Source organism: Eublepharis macularius, chromosome 5 (genome assembly GCF_028583425.1).
Source record: "Eublepharis macularius isolate TG4126 chromosome 5, MPM_Emac_v1.0, whole genome shotgun sequence".
Lineage (NCBI taxonomy): Eukaryota > Metazoa > Chordata > Lepidosauria > Squamata > Eublepharidae > Eublepharis > Eublepharis macularius.
In genome coordinates, this window is record NC_072794.1 from 171,259,415 (window position 1) to 171,283,868 (window position 24,454).

Here is a 24,454-nt window from a genome sequence, read left to right on the forward strand (position 1 = left end):
GGCCTCCAAGGCCCTGTCTGAGGAGAGAAATTTTTCCCACTTCCCTTTTTAAAGGGAGGCGGGCTCATCCCTTCCCATCGAGTGGAGATTGACGGGCTCTGATTGGCTGACAATCATTTGGATCACAAGGATTGGTTCAGAGCCCTGGGGAAGCGGTGGGCCTTTTTGGGTTGGTTGCCATGGTCACCCATGGCAGAGCAGGGATTAGGGTTGCCAGCCTCCCGGTAGTGGCTGGAGATCTCCTGGAATTACAACCGGTCTCCAGGCCACAGAGATCAGTTCGCCTGGAGAAAATGGCTACTTTGGGGGGTGGACTCTATGGAATTATGCCATGCCAAGATCCTTTCCCTCCCCAAACCCCACTTTCTCCAGGTTTCTCCAGGTTTCACCCCCCAGATCTCCAGGAATTTCCCAACTTGGAGATGGCAACCCTAGGAGGAGGGCAGCCCTAGCAGGGATTCAGAATTGGGGGATCTTGAGGCAGCTTGTGAGCAATTTAAAAAGTGCAATATATAGAATAACATGGGTTGAAATGCAATTAAAAGCTACCAGCTTTTTATCCCACCCTCCCTTCTAATGAGCTCAGGGCAGCCTGCATGTGTTTTCCTTCTTCAGTTTATCCTCACAACAGTCCTGTGAGGTAGGTTAAGCCGAGAGAGAGTGGCTGGCCCAGGGAACTACAGGCTTGAGTGGGGATTTCGAATCTGGATCAGTTATGGCTGCCCAGCACTCTAATCAGCTCACCAGACCGGCTCTCTTAACAAGCTGGAGCTTAGCTGAAGTCAGCAGAACAATTTTAGATCCCACTAAATGCCGGGTTAAATTTTTATAAAAGCATTCACCTGGCGCCCAGAATGGAGCAACAAGGCCAGCCGGCAAGTAGAGGCGATTATATGGAGATTATCTCCGCGTAGGAAAAAATCCCAACTTGGAAACCAAATGTCTCTGAATCCCCACCCCCATCCCCGATCTCTTGGCAGCATACCGCGGACTGGGAGCTCAACACATCTTTCCATGCGATGTGCGAAAGTTTGCTTCTCGCATCACAACCCGTGATGCAAAGACCCTTCTCAATTTTTTCTGCTTCCAAAATATAGAACATAGAAGTGATATTATTATAAGCGCAGTTATTATTGTAGTGGTGGAGAATGTTGTGAAGTCATAGCTGATTTATGGCGACCCCTGGTGGGGTTTTCATGGCAAGAGACTTACAGAGGTGGGTTGCTATTGCCTGCCTCTGCTACCCTGGACTTTGTTGGAGGTCTCCCATCCAATTACTAACCACGGCCGATCCTACTTAGCTTCTGAGATCTGACAAAATCTGGCTTGCCTGGCTATCCAGATCACGATAATAAGGCTCTCACCTTACCAAACAGCTTAGACAGACAAACCTAGAAGTGGTTTGCAAAAGGAGTGTTGGGGAAAGAGGGGCCCAAGCAATACGTAAGGAGAGCAGGGGTCATTTCGTAGAAAAAGAGCTGGAGGAACTCATTAGCATAACTCATTAGCATATGCCACGCCCCTTGCCATCACTGGAAGTGTGTCATTAGCATAACTGATTTGCATATGCCACACCCCCTGACATCACCTATCCTGGCTGTCATGGACCCAATCCTGGCCATTCAGGGCCGAAATTGGTCCCAAAATGGCAAAAAGGGGCTGAAAATGGCCGAAAAGGGGCCCAAAATGGTCAGGATCGGGCCGCTGATGAGTGGGAGAGTGATCCACCACTCGTCACAGGCACGATCCGGGCCATTTCGGCCCCAATCCAGGCTGAAACAGGCCCAAAATGTTAGGTGGGCGAGGCTACCTGACATGTGACCTCTTTGGGGAACTGCCGGAACTGCATTCCTGTGCGTTCCCCCTCGAAATGAGCCCTGATGGAGAGGTGGCTATCTCCAGCAGTCATGTGGGAATGTCTGAACTGATCCATGGCTTCAATCCTCCCTGGAATTCTTTTGCACATGTTCTTGTATCGCTTCATTTTTTTGAGGCTCATGAACTTCAAGTGCATTACGCCTGTTTATTTAGGTCATTTACAACCCGCCTTTCTCACTGAGACTCAAGGCGGATTACACAGTATGAGCTTAGTACAATCAGTATCAAGTATATTTCCATACAGTGTCAAGGACATTTCCATAAACAATGCCATAGGGTAAATAGATACAAGTTTACAAAGAAATAGCATTAGCAAGGATCCAATACAGAGTAGAAGAAATGCTGAAACAGAACATTCTCGGACTGACATTAGACAACATGAAGCACAGACACATAATATGTAACATATAATATGTAAGGCAACATAGTGGTGAAGTCTATGGTCCCTAACTCAATAGTGAAGCATCTGAGACCCCATCCCTACAATACCGCCCTCTTAGCTGAGAAAAAGGCATTTTGGAATAATTCAGTTTTGCATTGTTTGCAGAAAGCCAGGTGGGTGGGGGCTCTCCTGACCACAGGGTAGGGGCCACCACAGAAAAAGCCCATGTAAGGGCTGCTGATGATTTCACCCATGTGTGGCCTGGCACCTGCAAGAGACCCTGTTCAGATGAGCGAAGCTGCCGTGGAGGGGACGTAGGGAGGGAGGTGGTCCCATAGGCATGCTGGGCCAAGGCCGCGAAGAGCTTTGTATGTGATCACCAGTACCTTGGACTGAGCATGGTAACTGATAGGTAGCCAATGGAGCGACTGTAGGATGGGAGTGATGTTCATGCTTTTTGCGCTAGTGTAATACGTGCAGGGAACGTAGTCACGGGTCTCAGCGTGAGTGTGGAGCCTGGTTTAAGCTTCAGAAAAGAAATATGCTGGCAAAGATGAAGAGGAAACACAGAGAGGAAGGTGTGATGCAAGAAGGAAAGAGAAAGCAATCTCCACTTCCAAGGGATGGCTCCAGGATCCTAGAGGGAGAGTAAGGATAGACAGGTCTTTGACCTCTCTATCTTACTGATTCTAATATTGTCCCCTCTGAAGCTTGGGATAGGAGACAACGTGACGGTGTACATTCCTTCATATCTTACAATGCCTAATGTTAATTATTGTTGCATTGGAGGGGGGGGGTGCCATGTGGATTTTATGCCTTGGATTCACAAATGTCTCACGGAGCCTGGATGGAACATTGATTTGCCAACTCCAGGCCAGGAAATTCCTGGAGATTTGGAGGTGGAGCCTGGGGAAGGCAGGGTTTGAGGAAGGGAGGGACCTTAGTGGGGTATAATGCCATAGAGTCCACCCCCCCCCCAAGCAGCTCCTTTTCCAGAGGAACTGATCTGTATAGTCTGGAGATTAATTGTAATTCCTGGAGATCTCTAATGAGGCAGGAATGCTTAAAGCAGTCATGGAAGAACAGATCAGATGAGTGTGGGACAGGGTTGCCAACCGCCAAGGGTGGCTGTGGATCTCCTTGAATTACTGCTGATCTCCAGGCCACAGAGGTCAGATCCACGGGAGAAAATGGCTGCTTTGGCAGGTGGGCTTTATGGCATGATGCCCATCCCCAAACCCTGCCTCCCTCAGGATACATCTCCAAAATCTCCAGGAATTTCCCGACCTGGAGCTGGCAACCCTACCAGGATGGTTCAGCCAAACCGGAGAGGGTTTGGCAGTCTATTTTGGTTGCCCTCACAACAGACCTGCAAGGTAGGCCACTACGTGCATTCCTGCTGTCCCTGCTTACCAGGGGCAGCCCCTGTTTTCTGGTAGTGTTCTTGTTAATTCCCAGACCCTGTTCTGACTTTTTACAAACATGAATGTGATTTCAGCCTCAGAGACTGGGGAGGGTGAGTTTGTAGTCCCTGTTGGGAGATGGGCAGGTTGGTGTCCAAAGAGTCCGCAGCACAACCGACATCAGTTGAGGGGTTTTGATCAGATGTGAAGTGCTCTAAGTGAAACTTTCTCTTCTTCCTTATCTAGCTGGTTTCTACGCCTTTGTTTTCCAGCTTCTGCTATCTTGCTGTCTAAGCAGTTCTCTGCACAGCTACACTCTCGAGGCCAAGCAACTAAACTGCTTTGTATTTCAAGCTCGCAAGAAAAATGGCTGTGCTTTTGCTCACAGGTGCCTGGGCCTATAGGTAGCCGACCCAATCGAAGCCAAAGAGTTTTTCTTTTTTTGGATTGATCAGTTTTTTTTGCGGGGGGGCGGGGAATGGCTGGATGCCACTTTGGGCCCCTCTGGGAAGAACAGTTTGGTGTTGTGGTTAAGAGCAGCAGGACTCGAATCTGGAAAGCCGGGTTTGATTCCCTGCTCCTCCGCTTGAAGCCAGCTGGGTGACCTTGGCTCAGTCATGGCTCTCTCAGAGCTTTCTCAGTCCCACCCACCTCACAGGGTGATTGTTGTTGTGGGGATAATGATAACATACTTTGTAAACCGCTCTGAGTGGGCGTTAAGTCATCCTGAAGGGCAGTATATAAATCGAATGTTGTTGTTGTTAACAACATGGGCATAGAAATGACCAAATAAAATGAAACCAACAAATAAAAAAATAAACCAATGACTATGGAAGATGCCACTTTCCAGAAAACACCCACTACTCATAAAACTTGCCGATGTTCATTTGGTGTGATAAGAGGAGATAGTAGTGTTGCCAGCTCCAGTTCCTGGAGCTTTGGGGCTGGAACCTGGAGAGGGCAGAGTTTGGAAAGGGAAGGAGCTCAGTGGGAAATAACGCCAGAGAGTTCACACTTCGAAGCTGCCTTTTTGTCCAGGAGAATTGAGCTCTGCAGTCTGGAGATCAGCAGTAATCCTGGGAGAATCCAGCCTCCACCTGGAGGTTGGCAATGCTAGGAGGTAGCCTGGCTAGAGTACTTCTTTCCATGCTTCTGGTCTCGGGCTGAAGCCCCTCAATGGGAACATGGAAGTCTTCCTAATAATCAAGCCTTCCCTCCCTCGGTACTCAAAGGACCTGGGGCCTCTGTCAACGTGAGCTGGAGTGACCAAAAAGCAGGGCTCCAGAACCACGACATGGCTCAGCCATGTCCCCAAACTCAAGCTGTGTGGAACAGAATCAGTTGCTCTGATGGGGTCACCTTGCCTGAGAGGGCTGTGTGTATCATGCAGCATTTCGTGGCATCCAGGGTTGCAGTTCTTAAATTGTTGTGGCTTCAAACCAGCTGTTTGGATCTCTCGTGTGGACGCAGCCCGAATCAGGGCCCAAAGCGAAGGTCAAACCAGGTTGTTAAAAAGCAAGGTACCATCCCGTTGTTGCCAGTAGGTGGCACCCTCTGAACACACCTTGGAGGGGTCCGGCTTCTTTGCCTTCATCCCCTCTCCTGGGACGTCCCAGCAGGCACATCCCAATATTTATCCCCCCACCTTTCTCTTCCAGATGACACGCCACCCCCACCAGCACCATTCACCCACCGCATCGTCCAACTGAGAACAGCCGACTTCAAAGAAATCTTCAGCGTCAATACCAAAGAGACGCTCGGAGGGTAAGAGCAGGGAGGGGTTCTGAACCTTCTAGCTGGTGACAAACAGTTTCCCTTTGAGAAACAAGGAGTCCAGGGGTACTTTGAGGACTAACAAGGTTTTGTTACAGCGTAAGCTTTTGTGGAGTAGAACCCCTGAGTTACTGTCTTCCCCCTTGAGCATCCAGACACCAAGGACTTTTTAAATTTAGCATTTATTTCTAGCATGGTTTTGTTTCTGGGAAAAGAGGTGGTGGAACTCAGTGGGTTGTCAGCACAAGGGGCAACTCTTGGCGAGAGGTAGTACCCCTGGTACCACATGCATGTGCGCCAAGTGCGCGCATGCTCCCAGGACTGCACAATGACATCATTTTGGGTCAGCTGGAACGAGGGGGATGTTTTTTAAAGTTTAAATCACCCTCGGTGAAAATGGTCACATGGCTGGTGGCCCCGCCCCCTGCTCTCCAGAAAGAGGGGAATTTAGATTGCCCTCCATGCCACTCCAGCGGCGCGGTGGGCAATCTCAACTCCCCTCTGTCTGGAGAGCAGGGGGCGGGGCCACCAGCCATGTGACCATTTTCAAGAGGTGCCGGAACTCCATTCCACTGTGTTCCTGCTGAAAAAAAGCCCTGATTTCTAGGGTGTTGTCAGAGGTCATGGCACCTTATAGACCACCATGCCGGTCTCTGCTTTGAAAGAGCTTGACATTTGAAACAGACAATTGTGGAAACAAAGCGTGGGGGGGGGAGGATTGCAGCAAATGGACTTACAGCCATTAAAGCTTGTGACAGTTAGGAATAAGAGGATCGTCCCAAATCCTTCTGGGAAAGGTGGGTTTCGAAGAGGACTTCAGAACAATTCTTCATGCAATCTCTCTTCTTCTCCCTTTCTCGCCACAGGGGGAAGTTCGGGGAAGTCCGTGTGTGTACCGTGAAGGAGACAGGCCTCAAGCTTGCAGTGAAAAGTATTAAGAAGCAGGGGCCGAAGGACAGGGTATGTCTTCTGGCTGGTCCTGGGAGCGTGGGAGCTCTGGGCAGTTATAACTCCACGTGCCAGGGCGTTCTTCTGCATGCAGCCCTGCGCCATGCTCTCCACCCTGGCTGTCCTGCCGAGGCCTGGTTCGTCTCTTGGAATAAAACCTGGGGGTCCTTCTGGGTCCACAAGATTCTTGCCCACCTTGCTGGCCATTTAACTTACAGGGAAAGTTCCCGATGGGCCACTGCCCTGGCAGCCAGGAGCAAGCGAAGCCAAGCCTGGTAGCTGTGCTTAGCACTGCAGGGGCCTCTCAGCCTGGCTTGTCCCAAGACCGTTTTTTGACTTCCCAGGCCGTGCCTGCTTGCTGATCTCAAGGTGGGCGTGTTTACGCAATCAGTTTCACCCAGTTTACTTTTCCGGTGGATCTGCACAAACTGAACTCGCCTCGGGAACGTTCCGTTGACTCCCAGGCGTTTCAGCTTTCCCTAAGTCAAAAAACTCCTTCTTACCACTCTGCCAAGGCAGCTCTCTCAAGCGTTTGGGAGGCTCTGGGTCAGCAACTGCTTCTCTGCTTTGCCGGCCGCTTCCTTCTCATCCAGGTGCTCTAAAGAGCGCTTTGCTTGGCTGGAATGAAGGGCCGGAGCAGGGGGTATCTGCCAAGGCCCATCAGTGCTGATGGGCAACCCTTGGCCCCTCTGCTTCCATCAAAGGGCCTGGTGGTGCCCAGAGTGATCTTCTAGTTCCTGCTGAGAGGGGCACCTGGACGGGAGAGGAGCGAGACTCTGGCACCCCTCCCAGCTATGTCAGTGTAGATGGACCTTACAAGACATGTGAAAAAGCCACGTTCTGCTCCCTTTGTGGCTCAGTGGAAGAGCCTCTGCTTTGCTTGCCAAAGGTCCAAAGTTCAAGCCCAGGCATCTCCGGTTATAAAAGGACTAGGCAGATGGTGATGTGAAAGAGCTTTGCCTGAGACCCCAGAGAACGGCTCTGAGTAGACATCAGAGACCTTGATGGAGCCAGCTTGGTGTAGTGGTTAAGACCGTGGGACTCTAATCTGGAGATCCGATTCCCTACTCCTTCACTTGAAGCCAGCTGGGTGACCTTGGGCCAGTCACAGCTCTCTCAGAGCTCTCTCAGCCCCACCCACCTCATAGGGTGTTTGCTGTTGTTGGGATAATAATGACATACTTTGTAAACCGCTCTGAGTGGACATTAAGTTGTCCTGAAGAGCGGTATATAAATCAAACATCATCATCACCACCACCACCACCACCACCACCATCATCATCATCATCATCATCATCATCATTATCATTATTATTATAGTCTGACTCAGTATATGGCAGCTTCATGTGAGCTCTTCGGGGAGAAGCACTGTGTCAGGCATGTGCACGGGAGGGGGGGCAGAGTGATTGCAAGACCTCTTGTTCAGCCCCCGCCCCAAACACCTGGAGCTGGCTCTGATGCTCCATTCCCTGCCCTGAGATCTGATGTGGAATTTGGGCAGGAATGGATAAGGAAGGAAGGCAGGGGAAATATCAGAGATGCTGGAGCACCGACCACAGGGAAGAAGCCCTGGGGGGGGGGGGTAGGGTGGGCAAAGCACGTCTCCTTCTTCATCCAGGCTAATGCCCACCTAAAGTGTAGTGGCTAGCCAAGGCCCACAGTCATTGACCCTGTCTTTGCCCCACAGGAGATGGCGGAGGTGGAGATTGATGTGATGAACCAGTTGAACCACAGGAACCTCATCCAGCTATATGACGCCATCGAGACGCCCAGGGAAATCATGCTCTTCATGGAGTTGTGAGTTGCCAGGGGTGGCGCCTGGCGAAGCATCTGCCCCTGTTCTTTCCTGCATGCCGGCTTTAGGCCTTCTGCCGCTGTGGAATTCTGTGCGCAAAGCATTGGGCGTCAGCATTTGGGAGTATTTTGGTTTTCGGTTTCATTTCGAGAGCCAGTACTGTGTAGTGGTTAGAGCAGGGCAGGTCGGAGTAGTGGTTAGAGTGTCAAAACTAGGATCTGGGAGACCCAGGTTCAAATCACCCCACTGTGGAAGCTCACTGGGTAACCCAGTCACAAGACATCTTACATGGGGACGCTCAATTGTAGGAAGACGCAATGTTTGCCAGGAAGCGTAGTTTTAAAAGACAGAGCAGGTGGAGATCGCTCCTCAGAGAGTTTGTTAATTTCACCTTTGCCTTCCAGAAGGCTCTGTCAACTTCACCCCTTCAGGGAGGTGAAAATGAAATTAACAAACCTTCTGTGGAGCAATCTCTGCTGTCTCTGTCTTTTAAAACTACTCTTCTCGGCTAACATTGCACCTCCCAGCACTTGAGCGTCCCCATCTTGGGTACAGAGACTCTAAGCCTAATCTTCATTGCCGGGTTTGTTGTGAGGATAAAATGGAACAAAGGAGAATGATGTAAGCCCCTTTGGGTTCCCACGGGAGGAGAAAGATGGGGTATAAACGCAGTAAAAAAACTAATTTTTACTTCCTGAATGGGTGTTGCTAGTCCTTAAGGAGGTCCAAATTGGGCTGAACGTGTGGATAAGTCCTGGTGATGTTTCAACAACCAGCAAGATTCTCAGAGCAGGATATTGTGAGGGGTGGGTGGGATATTCAGTACCACAAACAGCTCATTGCCATTTTTCAAGACTTGCTGACACAGAATAAATGGTGTCAATTCTGTCCCACTGGATGAGAGCTAGTGAGGCTAAGTGAGACCCAAGCTACAAGTGACGCCTGACACAGGTTGGACACTTGTCAGCTTCTCTCAAGTTTTGATGGGAAATGTTGGCAGCTTGGCGGAATGTTGGACAAGTGACAGTTGGAAAGTCCACTGGACAGCAGCTGCAAGACCAGGACGCCTACATTTCCCATCAAAACTTGAGGGAAGCTGACAAGTGTCCAACCTGTGTCAGGCATCACTTGTAGCTTGGTTCTCAGTTGTGGCCTGGTCTTGGGTTCAAATTGCCTGAGTGAAGCTCACTGGTGACTTTGGGGCAGTCATTCTCTCTCCCCTTGGTCTACCTCACGGAGCTGTTGTGAGGATAAAGTGTGCGTGTGGGATCCCTGTCTATGCCATCCTGGAAGAAAGGCCAGCTACTAAGCTGACAGCAAAGCAGAAGCTGATGGCCCATTGAAAGGGGTCATGAAATTCAACTGTTCTTGGTGCAAGAAGTGGGGGGGGGTAGAGCTAAAAGAGGGGCCAGAGCTCAGGTGCAATAAAGAAATCCAAGAAGGGCAACAGACATGGAGGAGAAAGGAGAATTAAAAAGAAAACCAAAACCAGGGCTCATTTCGAGGGGGAACGCGCCGGAATGCCATTCCAGCAGTTTTCCAAAGAGGTCACGTGTCCAGTGACCCCGCCCATGTGACTATCGGCCATTTTGGGCCCGTTTCAGCCTGCATTGGGGCTGAAACGGCCCAGATCAGGCCTCTGACAGGTGGTGGATCACTCTCCCACTCAGCAACAGCCCGATCCTGACCGTTTTGGGCCCCTTTTCGGCCATTTTCAGCCCCTTTTTTGCCATTTTGGGCCCAATTTCGGCCCTGAATGGCCAGGATGGGGTCCAAAACAGCCAGGATAGGTGATGTCAGGGTGTGTGGTATATGCAAATCAGTTATGCAAATGACACACTTCTGTTGATGGCAAGGGGTGTGGCATATGCTAATGAGTTATGCTAATGAGTTCCTCCAGCTCTTTTTCTACGAAATGACCCCTGAAAAAAACTGTGGGTTTACTGGGGAGGGGAGTGTCAAAACACAGTACAAAGAGCCTTGCCCAGTTAGCTAATGCTGTGTCTCCTCTGTACTCAGCGTGGAGGGCGGGGAGCTCTTTGAGCGGATCATTGATGAGGATTACCAGCTGACCGAGGTCGACTGCATGGTCTTTGTGCGGCAGATCTGCGACGGGATCCTCTTCATGCACCACATGCGGGTGCTGCATCTGGACCTCAAGGTATGAAACCAGCGCTTCCCATAACAACAACAACATTCGATTTATATACCGTCCTTCAGGACAACTTAATGCCCACTCCGAGCGGCTTACAAAGTATGTCATTAATTATAACATCCTTTGTCATACTCCCATAGGGGGGAGGTCTTGCCCAGTTGCAGTCTCAGCAACTGGCCATCACCACATCTTGTGGCAGTGAGTTCTATAAGATCATGATGTGTTGTGTGTATTATGTGCCGTCAAGTTGTCTCCGACCTATGGCGACCCTATGAATGAAAGTTCTCCAAAACGTTCTGTCTCTAACAGACTTGCTCAGATCCTGCAAACTGGAGGACGTGGCTTCTTTTATTGAGTCAAGCCACCTCGTTTTAGGTCTTCCTCTTTTCCTGCTGCCTTCCACTGTTCCTAGCATTATTGACTTTTCCAGAGAATCTAGTCTTCTCATAACGTGACCAAAGTACGATAGCTTCAGTCTTGTCATTTTAGCTTCTAAGGAGGAGAATTCAGGCTTGATTTGATTGAGTACCCACTTATTTGTCTTTTTGGCTGTCCATGGTATCCACAAAACACTCTTCCAGCACCATATTTCAATTTTAAATAAATATTTTATTAGTTTTCTCATAAAAGTAGAAATAGTGGAAAAGGAGGGATGGGAAAAGAAAAGGTAAAAAAATGTCATTTCGTCTGCTTGCATCAGCATTCTACTTATCTACATATCATATCTTTTCATACTACAAATCCTTTGACTGTGATTGTTAGTAACAAATTACAATAATGCCTTCATATATTTATTACATTCGGGTCTTTATATTTATTTTTAATCCAATTGTAGAAGGGGGTCCAGGGGGCAGCAAAGTCTTCCATTCGTCCTTTCATTAATGACGTAAGTTTATCCATTTCCGCATTTTCCATTATCTTCGCTATTAATTCCTCTTGCACCCTATTTCAAATGAATCAATTTTCTTCTGTCAGCTTTCTTCACTGTCCAACTTTCACATCCATACACAGCAATGGGGAATGCCATAGTTTGGATTATCTCGATCTTGGTTCCCAGAGAGACTTCTTTATCTTTAAGGATTTTATCTAGCCTCCTCATAGCTGTTCTTCCGAGTCTCAATCTCCTTCTGATTTCTTCATCGCAGTCTCCCTTTTGGTTGATGATTGAGCCAAGGAATAGAAAATCTTGAACAATTTCAGTTTTCTCATTGTCAACTTTAAAATTGTGTAATTCCTCAGTGGTCATTACTTCTTGATGTTCAGCTGTAATCCTGCTTTGGTGCTTTCTCCTTTAACCTTCATCAGTAGTTGTTTCAAGTCTTCACTACTTTCTGCTAGTAACATGGTGTCATCTGCTCGAGACTTGGAAGAGTAGCTGTGAGGGATTGATCATCAGCCGACAAATCTTTGATGATGTGCGAACATCTGTGCTAGATGTTCAGTGTAAAGGGAGGGGGGAACCGTTCTCAATCCAGAGAGCTCAGACTCTAGATTAGAAAAACATTTAAAAATAAGCAATTGGAATAGTTTGTTGTGGTATTGCCGTATTTACCCACAAGGACAATGGATCTGAATGTAAGATGGCTTCTAAAAATGGTGTGTGTTATGTGCCATCAAGTCACCTCTGATCTATGGCGACCCTATGAAGGAATGACCTCCGAAACATCCTCTCATTAACAGACTTGCTCAGATCCTGCAAACTGGAGAACGTGGCTTCTTTTATTGAGTCCAGCCATCTCCTTTTAGGTCTTCCTCTTTTCCTGCTGCCTTCCACTTTTCCAAGCATTATTGACTTTTCCAGAGAATCTTGTCTTCTCATGATGTGACCAAAGCACGATAGCCTCAGTTTTGCCATTTTAGCTTCTAGGGAGAATTCAGGCTTGATTTGATCTAGTACCCACTTATTTGTCTTTTTGGCAGTCCATGGTATCCGCAAAACTCTCCTCCAGCACCACATTTCAAATGAATCCATTTTCTTCCTGTCCGCTTTCTTCACTGTCCAACTTTCACATCCATACATAGCAGTGGGGAATACCATAGTTTGGATTATCTTGATCTTGGTTCCCAGAGAGACCTCTTTAAGGATCTTCTGTAGCTCCCTCACAGCTGCTCTTCCAAGTCTCAATCTTCTTCTGATTTCTTCATTGCAGTCTCCCTGTTGGTTGATGATTGAGCCAAGGAACAGAAAATCTTGAGCAACTTCAGTTTCCTCAATGTCAAATTTAAAATTGAGTAATTCCTCGGTAGTCATTACTTTTGTCTTCTTGATGTTCAGCTGTAATCCTGCTTTGGCACTTTCTCCTTTAACCTTCATCAGTAGTCGTTTCAAGGTCATGATGTGTTATGTGAAATGCTTCCTCTGGTCAGTCTTGAACTTACTGCCAGCGGCCTGCATTGGCCATCCCATTCCACCATTACGAGGGGGTGAGAATCTCTTTCTGTCAACTTTCCACTTCCATGTGTGAAACAACCTAGCAGGCAGAGCTTTTTCTTAGTTTAAATCATAATAAGGCATCTATTACATTATGGAAAGTCCACCCTTTTGAGGCACCTCTTTTGCTCTCTTAAAGGCACGAGGCCAAAACATTTTTTTTTCTGCTGAGAGAGGCTTATCTTTTAAAGCTCTTTTTAGGGTCTGTGCCTAGCCTGAGTACTGTTTTATGAATTGCATAGGCTATTTTGTAGTGTTGCCAACCTCCAGGTGGGATTGGTGTTCTCCCAGAATTGCAACTGATCCCTAGGCTACAGAGATTTTCTTGGAGAAAATGGTACCACTCTGTTGTATTGAATTCCTGCTAATGCTCTGTCTTTGCAAACTTATATCTATTTACCCTGTGGCATTGTTTATGGAAATGTTCTTGATACTGACTGTACTAATCTCACACTGTGTAATCCGCCTTGAGTCTCACTGAGAAAGGCAGACTATAAATGACATAAATAAAAATAAATAAATAATAAAATAAATCCCTGTTGAACTTCCTTTCCCTTCTTGGGCTTCACTCCCAAATCTCCAAGAATTTCCCATCCCAGAGGTGGCAACCTTGTTATTTTGTCTGTTTTATACCCTGGCTTGTTTTATGACTGTTCGTTATAGATAATTTCTGTGTGTTTTTTATTGCATCTAACGTTCTCAACCACGTTAAGCAGTTCCCTGGAGAGGCAGTCTGTACACACGTATTGTCTGTTGTGGCCCCCAGCTTATTGAATGGCCTCCCCCTCTCCTGGCTTTCTGCAACCTGTGCAAAACTGTATTGTTCAGGAGGGCTTATTTTACATTAGGAGGGATGTACTATATGAAAATGATTCAAAGAGATACATTGGTAAAGGGATATGGACTATAGAATATACTACTGTATACTGTCTGCTTCGGGTGGCCCACCTTCTGAGGTTAGGCAAGTGTGGCACAGCCCCCAGGGATATTTAGCTCTCTTCTATCACTGTCTTCCACCAATGAGTGAAAACTTTTTTGTATTGTCTGGCATTTTCTCAGCGATCCTGCTTTATGTTTTAATGACTGTTTCATGTGCTTTTAATATATATTTTAGTTTGGGCTTTTACTGCTTCTTATGGTTTTTATTATATGTTTTAAGGATGTTTTGTTCTTCCTGATAGCCACCTTGGTGGCCCTCTTTGGGCAGAATGGTGGCCGTACAATTTTTGAAAATAAATAAAAATTTAAATGAATAAATACAGATAAGGGGTTTCCTCAAAGTTTGACAGGTTTGAAGATAGGGAGTGCTTCCTTTTCCCTTCCTGGTCCCCTTAAACCAAGCTGCACGTGTGGTTTGACAGCAATGATAATTCTATAAGGGAGTGTAAGAAGAAAGGATCTTGTAACCCTTTCTTGCCCAGGGTAATCTGATTGCCACTTTGGGGTCAGGAAGGACTTTTCCTCCGGGCCAGATTGGCTCGGGATCCTGGAGGTTTTTTGCCTTCCTCTGCTCATAGAACACGGGTCATCGAGGGAGGCGAGGAGGGGATAACTCTGAATTTCCTGCATTGTGAAGAGGGTTGGACTAGATGACCCTTCGGTGTCCCGTCCAGCCCTTTGTGTCTATGTCTTTGCCGTCCCCTCAAGTCACTAACCAGGGGAAATTTTCTCACTCCCTTTGCAGCCAGACAACATCCTCTGTGTGACAGCCACTGGTCACATGGTGAAGATCATTGATTTTGGACTTGCTCGAAGGTAATGCTCTGCATGGTTTCTAGGCCCCCTCCCCTGGAAGTTGGCAACCTGAGCCAGAAGCAGTGATCACTCTTTCAAATGGCTTTCAGCTCTCTGGAAGGAAACACCTGTTCATCGCTATCCAAACAAGCTGTTTCTCCTACTCCCACGCCACATCCTACTCCTTTTGGAGGGCATCAGAAAACTGCTCCCCTTTTACCAAGCGTGTACCCTGGGGGTGGCAGGACCTTATCCCATCTCTTAGTAATGCAGTAGTCTTTAGGGGGTAGCTGCCCTCATTTGGCTCCAAGCAAGACAAAGACAAAATCAAGTTCGTAGTGAATGGAGCGCCAGTCTAAAGTTGCCCTCTCAACGGAAGGTGCCTGCATGCCTCAGAGGTCCAGGCGCCTCTTCCTCTTCTTCTGAGGAGGATGGCAGCCTCTTCTGGGCATGGAGCAGGGGGTCACTGGGGCAGTTGTGGGGGGTAGTTGTGAATTTCCTGCATTGTGCAGGGGGTTGGACTAGATGGCCCTGGCGGTCCCTTCCAACCCTACGATTCTATGATTCTTCCCAGGTTCAATCCTTATGAGAAGCTGAAGGTGAACTTCGGCACCCCGGAGTTCCTGTCACCGGAAGTGGTCAGCTACGAGCAAGTCTCCTACACCACTGACATGTGGAGTATGGGGGTGATCGCCTACATGCTGTGAGTGACCCCGGGGCATTTCTCATGTCTAGCAGGGTATGGCGGGAGAAAGGATTGGCCATGGTGGTCGCCAGAAAAAAAGTCCTGGTGTGCCAATGGCCTGGGGAGATGTGCCCCCCGCCACTGGAATCACCTCAGCCCTAAATGAGGAGAGATCATCATGGAAGAGATGTCAGCAAGGAAGGAACCTTCATGTTCAGTAGCAGTCTACCTCCGGTCACCACATGCTGGGAACAGGCAGCAGGGAAGGGCTACCTTTTGCGCTGTGCTTGTGGGACTCTCAGAAACACTGCTGGAAAGAGAATACTGGTCAGGATGGACTTTGGGCCTGACCCAGGAAGGTTCTGAGATTCTTCGGCAATGGCTTATGTGGCCAGAGTGCTGGTTCTTGAGAGGCTTGATTTTGGCAGGGAAATTGGGCTGTCTCTCTAGAGGGTTTTCTGTTACTAACGGGCTCTTCTTACTATTCCCCTCCTCTTCCTCTCTCAGGCTGAGCGGACTCTCCCCTTTCTTGGGGGACAATGACACAGAAACTCTCAACAACGTCCTGGCGGCCAACTGGTATTTCGATGAGGAAGCCTTCGAGGGCATCTCGGATGAAGCCAAGGACTTTGTCTCCAATTTGATCATCAAGGACAAAAGGTTTGGGCCCAGTTGAGGCGCCTTAGCTCAGATTTTCATAAGAGAGAGACCCAGAAAGCAAATGGGCCCACCCCTCTCCCTTGTGCGTTTCGAAACGGTTGAAATGTTTTGGATGGAAAGTGACTGTGGTTCCCTCCAGCACTGCAGTGTCTAGAAATTAGGTGGGTGGGTGGAAAGAACCTGTTTGGTTCCCACTTCCCAGACTTCTTTTTTTAAGCCGACATTTGAGGGGGAAGAAAAATGTATATTTGGTTTTCATTATCAGACTTGGGCTGAAATTCTCTCTGACTCAAATGTTGCTGTTATTATTATTCTCATCGTAATGAGGATTTATATAATGCTTGAAAATACTCTCGATGCAACGTATCTCAGGGTCAAAACTGATGCAGAAGAGGATCCCTGTGTATTTGTTCATGTGTTTTCTCTCCTTCATGTTTAAAGTAGCGGGTATTCCCTGATTTTAACAGAAAGGGAGTGAATGGCACAGCTGGCTCCTGCACCTCAGAATCTTTGCGCTCTGTTGTTGGAATCATTTTTCTGAGCAAAGACAGGGCAGTGCCTGGGAGTGGCAAGAGGATATCTTCCCTTATTCATGCACTCTCCATTTTCAGTGTAAAAATCAGTGAACAAATACATGTAGCTCCTCCTGTCACGTCTTTTTAAAATTGTAGTTTGTGATCCTTGCAACCAACCCTGCCGTAGTGAGCTCAGAACAGAGTGAGATTCTAATCAGATGCCTACAAGCCTTTGAGGCAGTGATGCTGCCCTTATCAGCTGAGGGTCCCGGCAGGGAGGCGAAGTTCGGTGCCTGGCACAGTGCAGCACAAGGGATGCTGGGAGCGGAGGGTTCTAGGCTGAGTTATGCATTCGGAAACCGCAGCTGGCATAATTCTTCTCCCCTGCCTACAGCCGACGTCTGAATGCGGCGCAATGCCTCCAGCACCCCTGGCTCAATAACCTGGCGGAAAAGGCCAAACGGGTCAACCGGCGCTTAAAATCCCAGGTCCTGCTCAGGAAATATGTCATGCGGCGGCGCTGGAAGGTAACGGGGGGTGGGGATCTGTTGCCTGTGGTGCCAGGGAGAAGTGGGGGGGGGTCACTGAATTTGACAGCTTGTGGCCTTCCGTGTGTCTTGGCTCATGTCAGCCATCCATCCGAAGCCCCTTGCTCAGAGGGCTGCTTTCTGAAGAGTGCTTGCTTTTTTTTGGAGCTTCCCTTTCTGGGTGGAGGTCCATGGAGAAGTTTGGGGGGACACGACTAGCAGCCAATCAGTGCTATGCGCAGGCAGCTTCTTCAGCCGCTGCTTTTCTCAGAGCTCAGCTTTGTAAAAGAATGGCATGTTAGGATGAGTGCATGTATCTGTGTTGAGCCCGTTTCAGTGTGTTCTCTCTCTCTCTCTCTCTCTCACACACACACACACCCCTCTCACTTGACAACTAGAACATCCCTGAATCAAAGCCATGGGCAAAACCTACAATCAGGATTCTGTCTTTTCCCATATTAGCAGGGCTTTTTTGGGGGGGAAAGAGGTGGTGGAACTCAGTGGGTTGCCCTAGGAGAAAATGGTCACATGGCTGGTGGCCCTGCCCCCTGATCTCCAGGCAGAGGGGAGTTTAGATTGCCCTCCGTGCCGCACGGAAGGCAATCTCAACTCCCCTCTGTCTGGAGATCAGGGGGGCGGGGCCACCAGCCATGTGACCATTTTCAGGAGGTTCCGGAACTCCGTTCCCCCGCGTTCCTGCTGAAAAAAAGCCCTGCATATTAGTAATAGCACTATGCAAGTACATCATACGGTATTCTTAAAGGCAATTTCTGGCCCCTCGGACTGGGAAGACGTGCTTCAGCAAGTGCCAGCCACCTCTGGTGAAATCTAAAAATCCAGCAGAGGTCCTCTATAGCTCCTTGTCCTTAGCTACGCAAAATAAGTTAAAATTCAAAGTCGTTTGGTTTGTGTAACTGATTCACTTAGCAGAATTCCACTTTCCTTTGTGCTGAATGTTTGGTTTTTTTTTAAAAAACGCAGAAGACTCACAGCCTTACTTACAAGATGTGTTTTCTATTTTTATTGCTAATGCCCCTTGTTTCACTGTTGTTTGTGTGTGTGTGTTTTTCAATGATTTGCCATGCAGAAAAACTTCATTGGTGTTTGTGCTGCTAACCGCTTCAAAAAGATCACCAGCTCAGGAGCCTTGACAGCCCTGGGAGTCTGAGCACAGGCGTCTGGAACTGGGTGGAAATTGAACGACTCGCAAGCGGAAGGGGGAAGACCCGAGAGGCAAAGCTTGAACCGTGTGCAGTGTCCTGCGTCCTGGGAACTGCCTCACTAAGAAGAATGGAGCCCACCCCGGAGGACAGATTTTAGCAGCTTCCCGGAGAGCTGGGGTGGTGAGGAGCGGTGGATGCCGGCTTAGAATTGCCCCAGGCTGGCTGCACCCATTGTCTAATGCTTGCTCCTTCTCCTGTACGAGAGGCCCTCTCCCCCAGTCTGCTGATATGAGCCTCATTCTCCTGGCTGAAATACACCTGGGGTATTCCGCTGCTAAGCAAGTCCCCCTTTGGGACCCAACTCTCCACAGGCTGCCGCCGAGGGTGGGTGGCCTGCTGCTCCCAAGTTACTCTTGCATACCTCAGTAGGCATAAGTCAGAATTATCACTGCTTGGGAGGGACCTTCCTGCCTAACCACCACCGAGTTCTGGATCCAGTCTGGCTGTCTCAGTTTGGCCTCTGTCCCCATGGTATAACCGTACCCCATGACTTCGCTGCTCCGCATTTCCCATTGTGACCAGTCTGTCCCAGTCTGGTACCAACTGGGATTTTTTTTCCTGCATCCCCATCTCCAAACTTTCTCCCCTCTGCTGACTCCCGTTTGCCGTGGAGAACGCTGTCCCAAGCCTCAAGCCGGGGGGTGTTTGCTTTCCCCTGATTGAGCAAATGTGGCCAAAAGTTGCTGTCCAGATATTATCATCTTGATTAGACTAGAGAATTCCCTGCGCCTCTCTCCTCTGTGAAGCTGCTTCTCTGCTTAAGCTATGGCCTGAAAGGGGCCTTGCGCTGGGGTGGTGAGCCAAACCTGCTGTGGTTACTTGGCAGGGACTCCCACACGTCTGGCCTTTTTCATACCCCCTTCACTGCTTGGCTGTCCATGGCAGCAGGTGCGGGGGCAGGTACACTGCAGCCCAGCCTTCCGGGCTCCCATCCACCCGCACTGGGCTCCGGTGACAGCCATGTTCCAACTGCTGCCACGACATGCTCCCTTTGAGTACAAGGCACCACCTCTACAAGCAGCCCCCCAAACCAAATAATCAACCTGGCGGCTGGCTGCAGCCATGCAAAACTAGAAGTTGGCCTGTGGCACTCCAAACCTCCTCTCCTTGCATGAGCAAAGCTCCGCTGCAGAGTTCCTTTAAGCTCTGGGTGGGCTCGGTGCACAGGAAGCAAACGCCCCTCGTCCCAGGAGCATCCCCAGATGGGCAGGAGGTGCAGAAAGAAGACCTGCATTGTGTACATCTCTTTGTGCTAACCCCGGTGCCCTTCTGCGCTGTTGAAGAGAAAGGGGAGAGGGAGGGGGTGGCAGCGGACGCACTGAGCCGGCCTAATGGAGACCAGCTGGACTCGCTTCTCCTCGCCCAGCTGAAAGGCTCATTTCAGAGCTGACCACCAACAGACAGGAACTGCCGAGAGGGCGCAAAGCTTCTCCGCTAACCTGGGTCATCCCCTGTGGGGAAGAGAGCCCGAGAAACTGGCTTGTGGTGTTGCACAATAACCCAGTGCTGTAGAACAGAGGCGAAAGGTGGTTCCATGGGAGGGAGTGCAGTTTATTATTACTTAATACCTACAGCATAAAATGCTTCGGAATCCCTTCTCTTGTAAATTTTTTCATAGCTCTGCAAGGGAGGTCAGGCCTTACAAATTTCATTTTTCGGATGGAGAATTGCTAGGAGGGCTGCCCAAATGCCCCTGGAAATGAAGACTCCATGTTCCTTCCTCCTCCTTTCCCCAGTAATCTTTAGAGAAACGAAATGTGTCACAAGATGTCATCGTGCTACAAGCCTCTGGGTCCTGCAAGCTTTAGCTAATGAAATGGACCAGAGACTTGAATAGCCAGGGCATGATGAGGCATGGATAGCTAGGGCATGATGAGGCTTGCATAGCCAGGGCATGATGAGGCTTGCATAGCCAGGACATGATGAGGCATGGATAGCCAGGGCATGATGAGGCTTGCATAGCCAGGGCATGATGAGGCTTGCATAGCCAGGGCACGATGCTTTTACTTGTGTTCTGGTCTCTATGCATGATTGTGGGAGAGAGGAACATCAGATGAGCCCTGCTGGATCAGAGCTACGGTCCCTCGTGCTCTGCTTCCTGTTTCCCACAGTGACCACTCTGTTGCCCCCGGAAGGCAAGAGGAGGAAGAACAGTTATGCAGCTGTGCGTCCCTCGAATGGTCTCATTCCAAACTCTGAGCCGATGTGCTTGCTATGAAGGCCGCCCTATGGGAGTGTAACACAGATCTCTTGGGGTCAGGGCCAAGCCCCTAGACAAGAGTAAACAAAGGAGGAGGTTGAGTCTCTCAGTCTCTCTGTTGTGATGGCACCCCAGGACCGCTGAGCAGAGAGAATATTTGTCCATGGCAAAGGATTAGCGGTGTGTTTTGCTAGAGCTCTGCTCAGTGGTGTTTGACACCAGAGCTGGTGGCCAAATGCTGGGCTTCTCAGCCAGATTAAGCCATGCTGAGACACTAAACCATGGCAAGTCCCCAGAGTACTACCCCAAATGGTAAATTAGGAATTTTCTGTATTTAGAGGTCCTTTGTAATCGCAGTCCCTGCGCTGTAGCTTGTGTACTTAGCTTGTGCAAAAATCCAGCTCTGGGTCTTCAGGATGCGGCCCTGCTCCTTAGCATAGTAAAACTTCATTTTCAAGCTCTGTTCTTCCGCTGGAGTTCTTCACAATGTGTCCCAAGGACAGCACCATCTCGACAAGAAGCCGCGCTGGATCTGACCTCCAGGACCCCTGCCCGGCCAAGCGAGCGCATGCATGGCCACAGCGTTGGTGGGAGCAGCGTTCTTGGGGTGCAGACAGACTGGAGGGGCCACCGCTCGGGGCTTATTGTAAATAAATGTACAGGTCAAGTGCCAGCCCCCCTGTCTTGATGGCTTGTGTTGTGCAAAGCAGATTTGCTTCTCTTTGGGAATTTTTTAATTGCAGCAGCTTGCTGTACAATCCCCCCCCCCCCCAAAAAACACCAGTGGGATGCATCAGTGGGTTCAGATCAGGTACTCCCCACCAGCAGTAGAACCCGAACACCACCAGTAAGTAGAAGGCCTGTAGCCATCCCAAAGGAGAACTGTGGATTTTAGCCTCCTTAGATCCTCCCTGTCTTTACCGAACTGCTCTCCGGCCGAGTACAGTGCCCCATTCTTCCAATCCTATGCCGAGAACCTCATTTCCAAGAGGGCACCCACCCGGCAGCTTCCCGATCTGGAGTCTAGGAAGTGCCCTGGACTTATCTGCGTTCTGTGATTCTGCAGCCGCACTGCGCATGCGCATCCATCGGCATCAGGCGACACAGTTTGCTGCCGGCAGAATCTCAGCGTTCTTTTTTAAAAAACCAAGTTTCTAGCTCTTCGGTCTTGCTAGTATGTTGGTGATGATGATGACTGAGCAATCTTAAATGCTGAGCAGGAAGTCCAGGGGCCAGGTGGGAGCACCCCCTGCAAACAAGCAAATGTTCGCAAGCTTGCTTGCTCTGCATAGAATCATAGAGTTGGAAGGGGCCACACAGACCATCTAGTCCAGCCCCCTGCCCAGTGCAGGATCAGCCTAAAGCATCTCTGACAAGTATTCATCCAGCCTCTTCTTGAAAACTGCCAGTGAGGGGGAGCTCACCACCTTCCTAGGCAGCTGTTTCCACCTTTGAACTACTCTGACCGTGAAAAAGTTCTTCCTAAAATCCAGCTGGTACCTTTGTGCATGTAATTTAAGCCCATTGCTTCGTGTCCTACCCTCTGCTGCCAACTGGAACAGCTCCCTGCCCTCCTCCAAATGGCAGCCTTTCAAATATTTAAAGAGGGCAATCATGTCCCCCCTCAACCTCCTCTTCTCCAAACTAAACATTCCCAAGGCCCTCAGCCTTTCCTCGTAGGGCTCAGTCTCCAGACCCCTGCTCTCCTCTGCACCTTCTCGATTTTGGCCACATCCTTTTTGAAGTGAGGCCTCCAGAACTGCACACAATACTCCAGGTGTGGCCTGACCAAGGCAGTATAGAGAGGGGCTATGACCTCCTGCGATTTCGATGCTATGGCCCCTTTGATACAACCCAGGATTGAATTAGCCTTTTTTGCCACCGCATCACACTGACTGCTCATATTCAGTTTACAGTCCACTCTTACCCCAAGATCCCTTTCACATATACAACTGTCCAGAAGTGTATCCCCCATCCAGTATTTGTGCTTCCCATTTTTGTGGCCCAGATGTGGTTTTGTGGCCCAGATGTAATTCACATGTTTCCGTGTTCAGTCTTTCCATGTAGGCACACAGACATTTTTGGTGAATTTCAATTTTCTTTTTTAAAGCAAAGCTTATGCACACCCCTAGAGACTGGTACCTTAAGCAGAAGGAGAGAAGTCATAATTCGTGGTGTCAACCATGTAGGTCCTCAAAGGCCTGGACTGTGGAATCTCTTAAGAGGTGGGCTGTCTGAAGTTGCCTTAAGGCGTATTGTCGAAGGCTTTCACAGCCGGAGAACGATGGTTGTTGTGGGTTTTCCGGGCTGTATTGCTGTGGTCTTGGCACTGTAGTTCCTGACGTTTCACCAGCAGCTCTGAAGATGCCAGCCACAGCTGCTGGTGAAATGTCAGGAACTACAATGCCAAGACCACGGCAATACAGCCCGGAAAACCCACAACAACCATTGCCTTAAGGCGTTTTACCATTCAGAAACACTGACCAGATTCAGGTTTTGTGAACAGGCTGATCTTCCTCCTGGGCTGCATCTTTCGGCAGTATTTCCTTCCTGTCAGTGCACATAAGTCCGTTCCTCTCCACTAAATTAGTTTTATACAGAGATCTTTCCTTCCGGGGGGAGGGGGGGCGGGAATCAGCCTCTGTCGCTTTCCAGATGTTTTGTGCAGACTGATAACTGATGCTGAGGACGTGACCTTGCCTTGACCACACACATATATGCACACATATAAAGGGTCTTTTTGGGTTTTAGACTACGTGCCTGTGGGTAACCGCAACAGCAGTACGGCTGCGATAATGGGCTCGTTTCCTTCTCAACATTTCCCGAGAGTGTTCTACTATCTCCCTTCCTCTGAAGTTCCTAGGCCCACTCCTTCCAGGAAGCACCATAGACACCTTTTTCCTTTCCACCCCCAGTCCCACCGGTCACTCTCTGGTCACTGCAGTTGGCCAGGCAGCCATATGGGGAGTGCTCCTCCTCTGCGTGGTCTCTATAGAGGAACAAAGCGTCCACTATTTCCAGATTCCATTGCAGTAACATCTTCTGGGTGGGGGTGGGGGGAGTGTACAAGCTTCTGGTTTGGTGAGGGTCTAAAAATTTCATTCACTCCCCAGTCATAATGGGACTAAGAAAAGAATCCTCTTTCCTGGATTTCAAATCATACTGGAGATTGGGACAACACGATAATAGCACTTAAACTGGGTCGTAATTCGCCTTCCCGGCACAGAGGTCAACCAGTGTTTCTGTTCTGAGATGAGAAATACCTGCTTGCTTGGAAATAATAATATCCAACTTGGATTTTCTACTGCAATGTGTAACTATCCCACTCCAATCCCTTGTGTGTCTGTGTGTGCTGGCTGTTTAACTGAGAGCCAAGCTACAAGTGACGAATGACACTTGCCTGGCAAGTGAACAGACTGAGGGCTAAGCTACAAGTGACTAATGACACTTGAACAGCAAGTGGATTGAGTGGAGTGCGAGTGAACAGGGAGAAATACACTTGCCGTTCAAGTGTCATTCGTCACTTGTAGCTTCGCCCTCACGTGTATTCCTCCCTGTTCACTTGCCATTCACTTGCTCTCCGCTTGATCAAGTGGAGAGCAAGTGGAGGGCAAGTGAAAAGGGAGGAATACACGTGAGTCTGTTCACTTGCCAGGCAAGTGTAATTCGGCACTTGTAGCTTGGCTCTGAGACCCTTCAGAGGGGCCGATTCCAGACGACTAACCTGAAGGCGCTGCATGCCGCCATGTTCCGGATCGCGACAGGGAAAACGCGAAATATCGCGTTTTCTCGCGCGAGTTTGGCGCAACGTCGTGCCAAATTCGCACAAGAAAACGTGATATTTCATGTTTTCCCCGTCGCGATCCGGAACATGGCGGCATGCAGCGCCTTCAGGTTAGTCGTTTGGAATCGGCCAGGGTCTCAGAGCCAAACTACACGTGATTCCTGACATTGGTTGGACACTTGTCAGCTTCCCTCAAGTTTTGATGGGAAGTGTAGGCAGCTTGGTGGCATGTTGGACAAGTGACAGTTGAACAGTCCATTGGACAGCAGTCAGAGAGTCAAGCTGCAAGACTAGGATGCCTACATTTCCCATCAAAACTTGAGGGAAGCTGACAAGTGTCTAACCTGTGTCAGGCATCACT

At 49.1% G+C, this 24,454-nt stretch overlaps 1 protein-coding gene across 2 annotated transcripts in view; it reads left to right on the forward strand.

The window, feature by feature from the left end:
• Nucleotides 1-20,976, forward strand: part of MYLK2 (myosin light chain kinase 2) — a 41,659-nt gene extending 20,683 nt beyond the window's left edge. For both annotated transcript variants that reach the window (XM_054980186.1, XM_054980188.1), the window contains exons 4-12: nucleotides 5,322-5,427; nucleotides 6,303-6,396; nucleotides 8,072-8,181; nucleotides 10,199-10,340; nucleotides 14,450-14,520; nucleotides 15,074-15,202; nucleotides 15,692-15,844; nucleotides 16,754-16,886; nucleotides 17,974-20,976. In XM_054980186.1, the coding sequence (XP_054836161.1) occupies nucleotides 5,322-5,427; nucleotides 6,303-6,396; nucleotides 8,072-8,181; nucleotides 10,199-10,340; nucleotides 14,450-14,520; nucleotides 15,074-15,202; nucleotides 15,692-15,844; nucleotides 16,754-16,886; nucleotides 17,974-18,054 (1,019 nt within the window). In that variant the 3' untranslated portion in view covers nucleotides 18,055-20,976. The remainder of the gene's footprint in view (nucleotides 1-5,321; nucleotides 5,428-6,302; nucleotides 6,397-8,071; nucleotides 8,182-10,198; nucleotides 10,341-14,449; nucleotides 14,521-15,073; nucleotides 15,203-15,691; nucleotides 15,845-16,753; nucleotides 16,887-17,973) is intronic.
• Nucleotides 20,977-24,454: the final 3,478 nt, after the last annotated feature.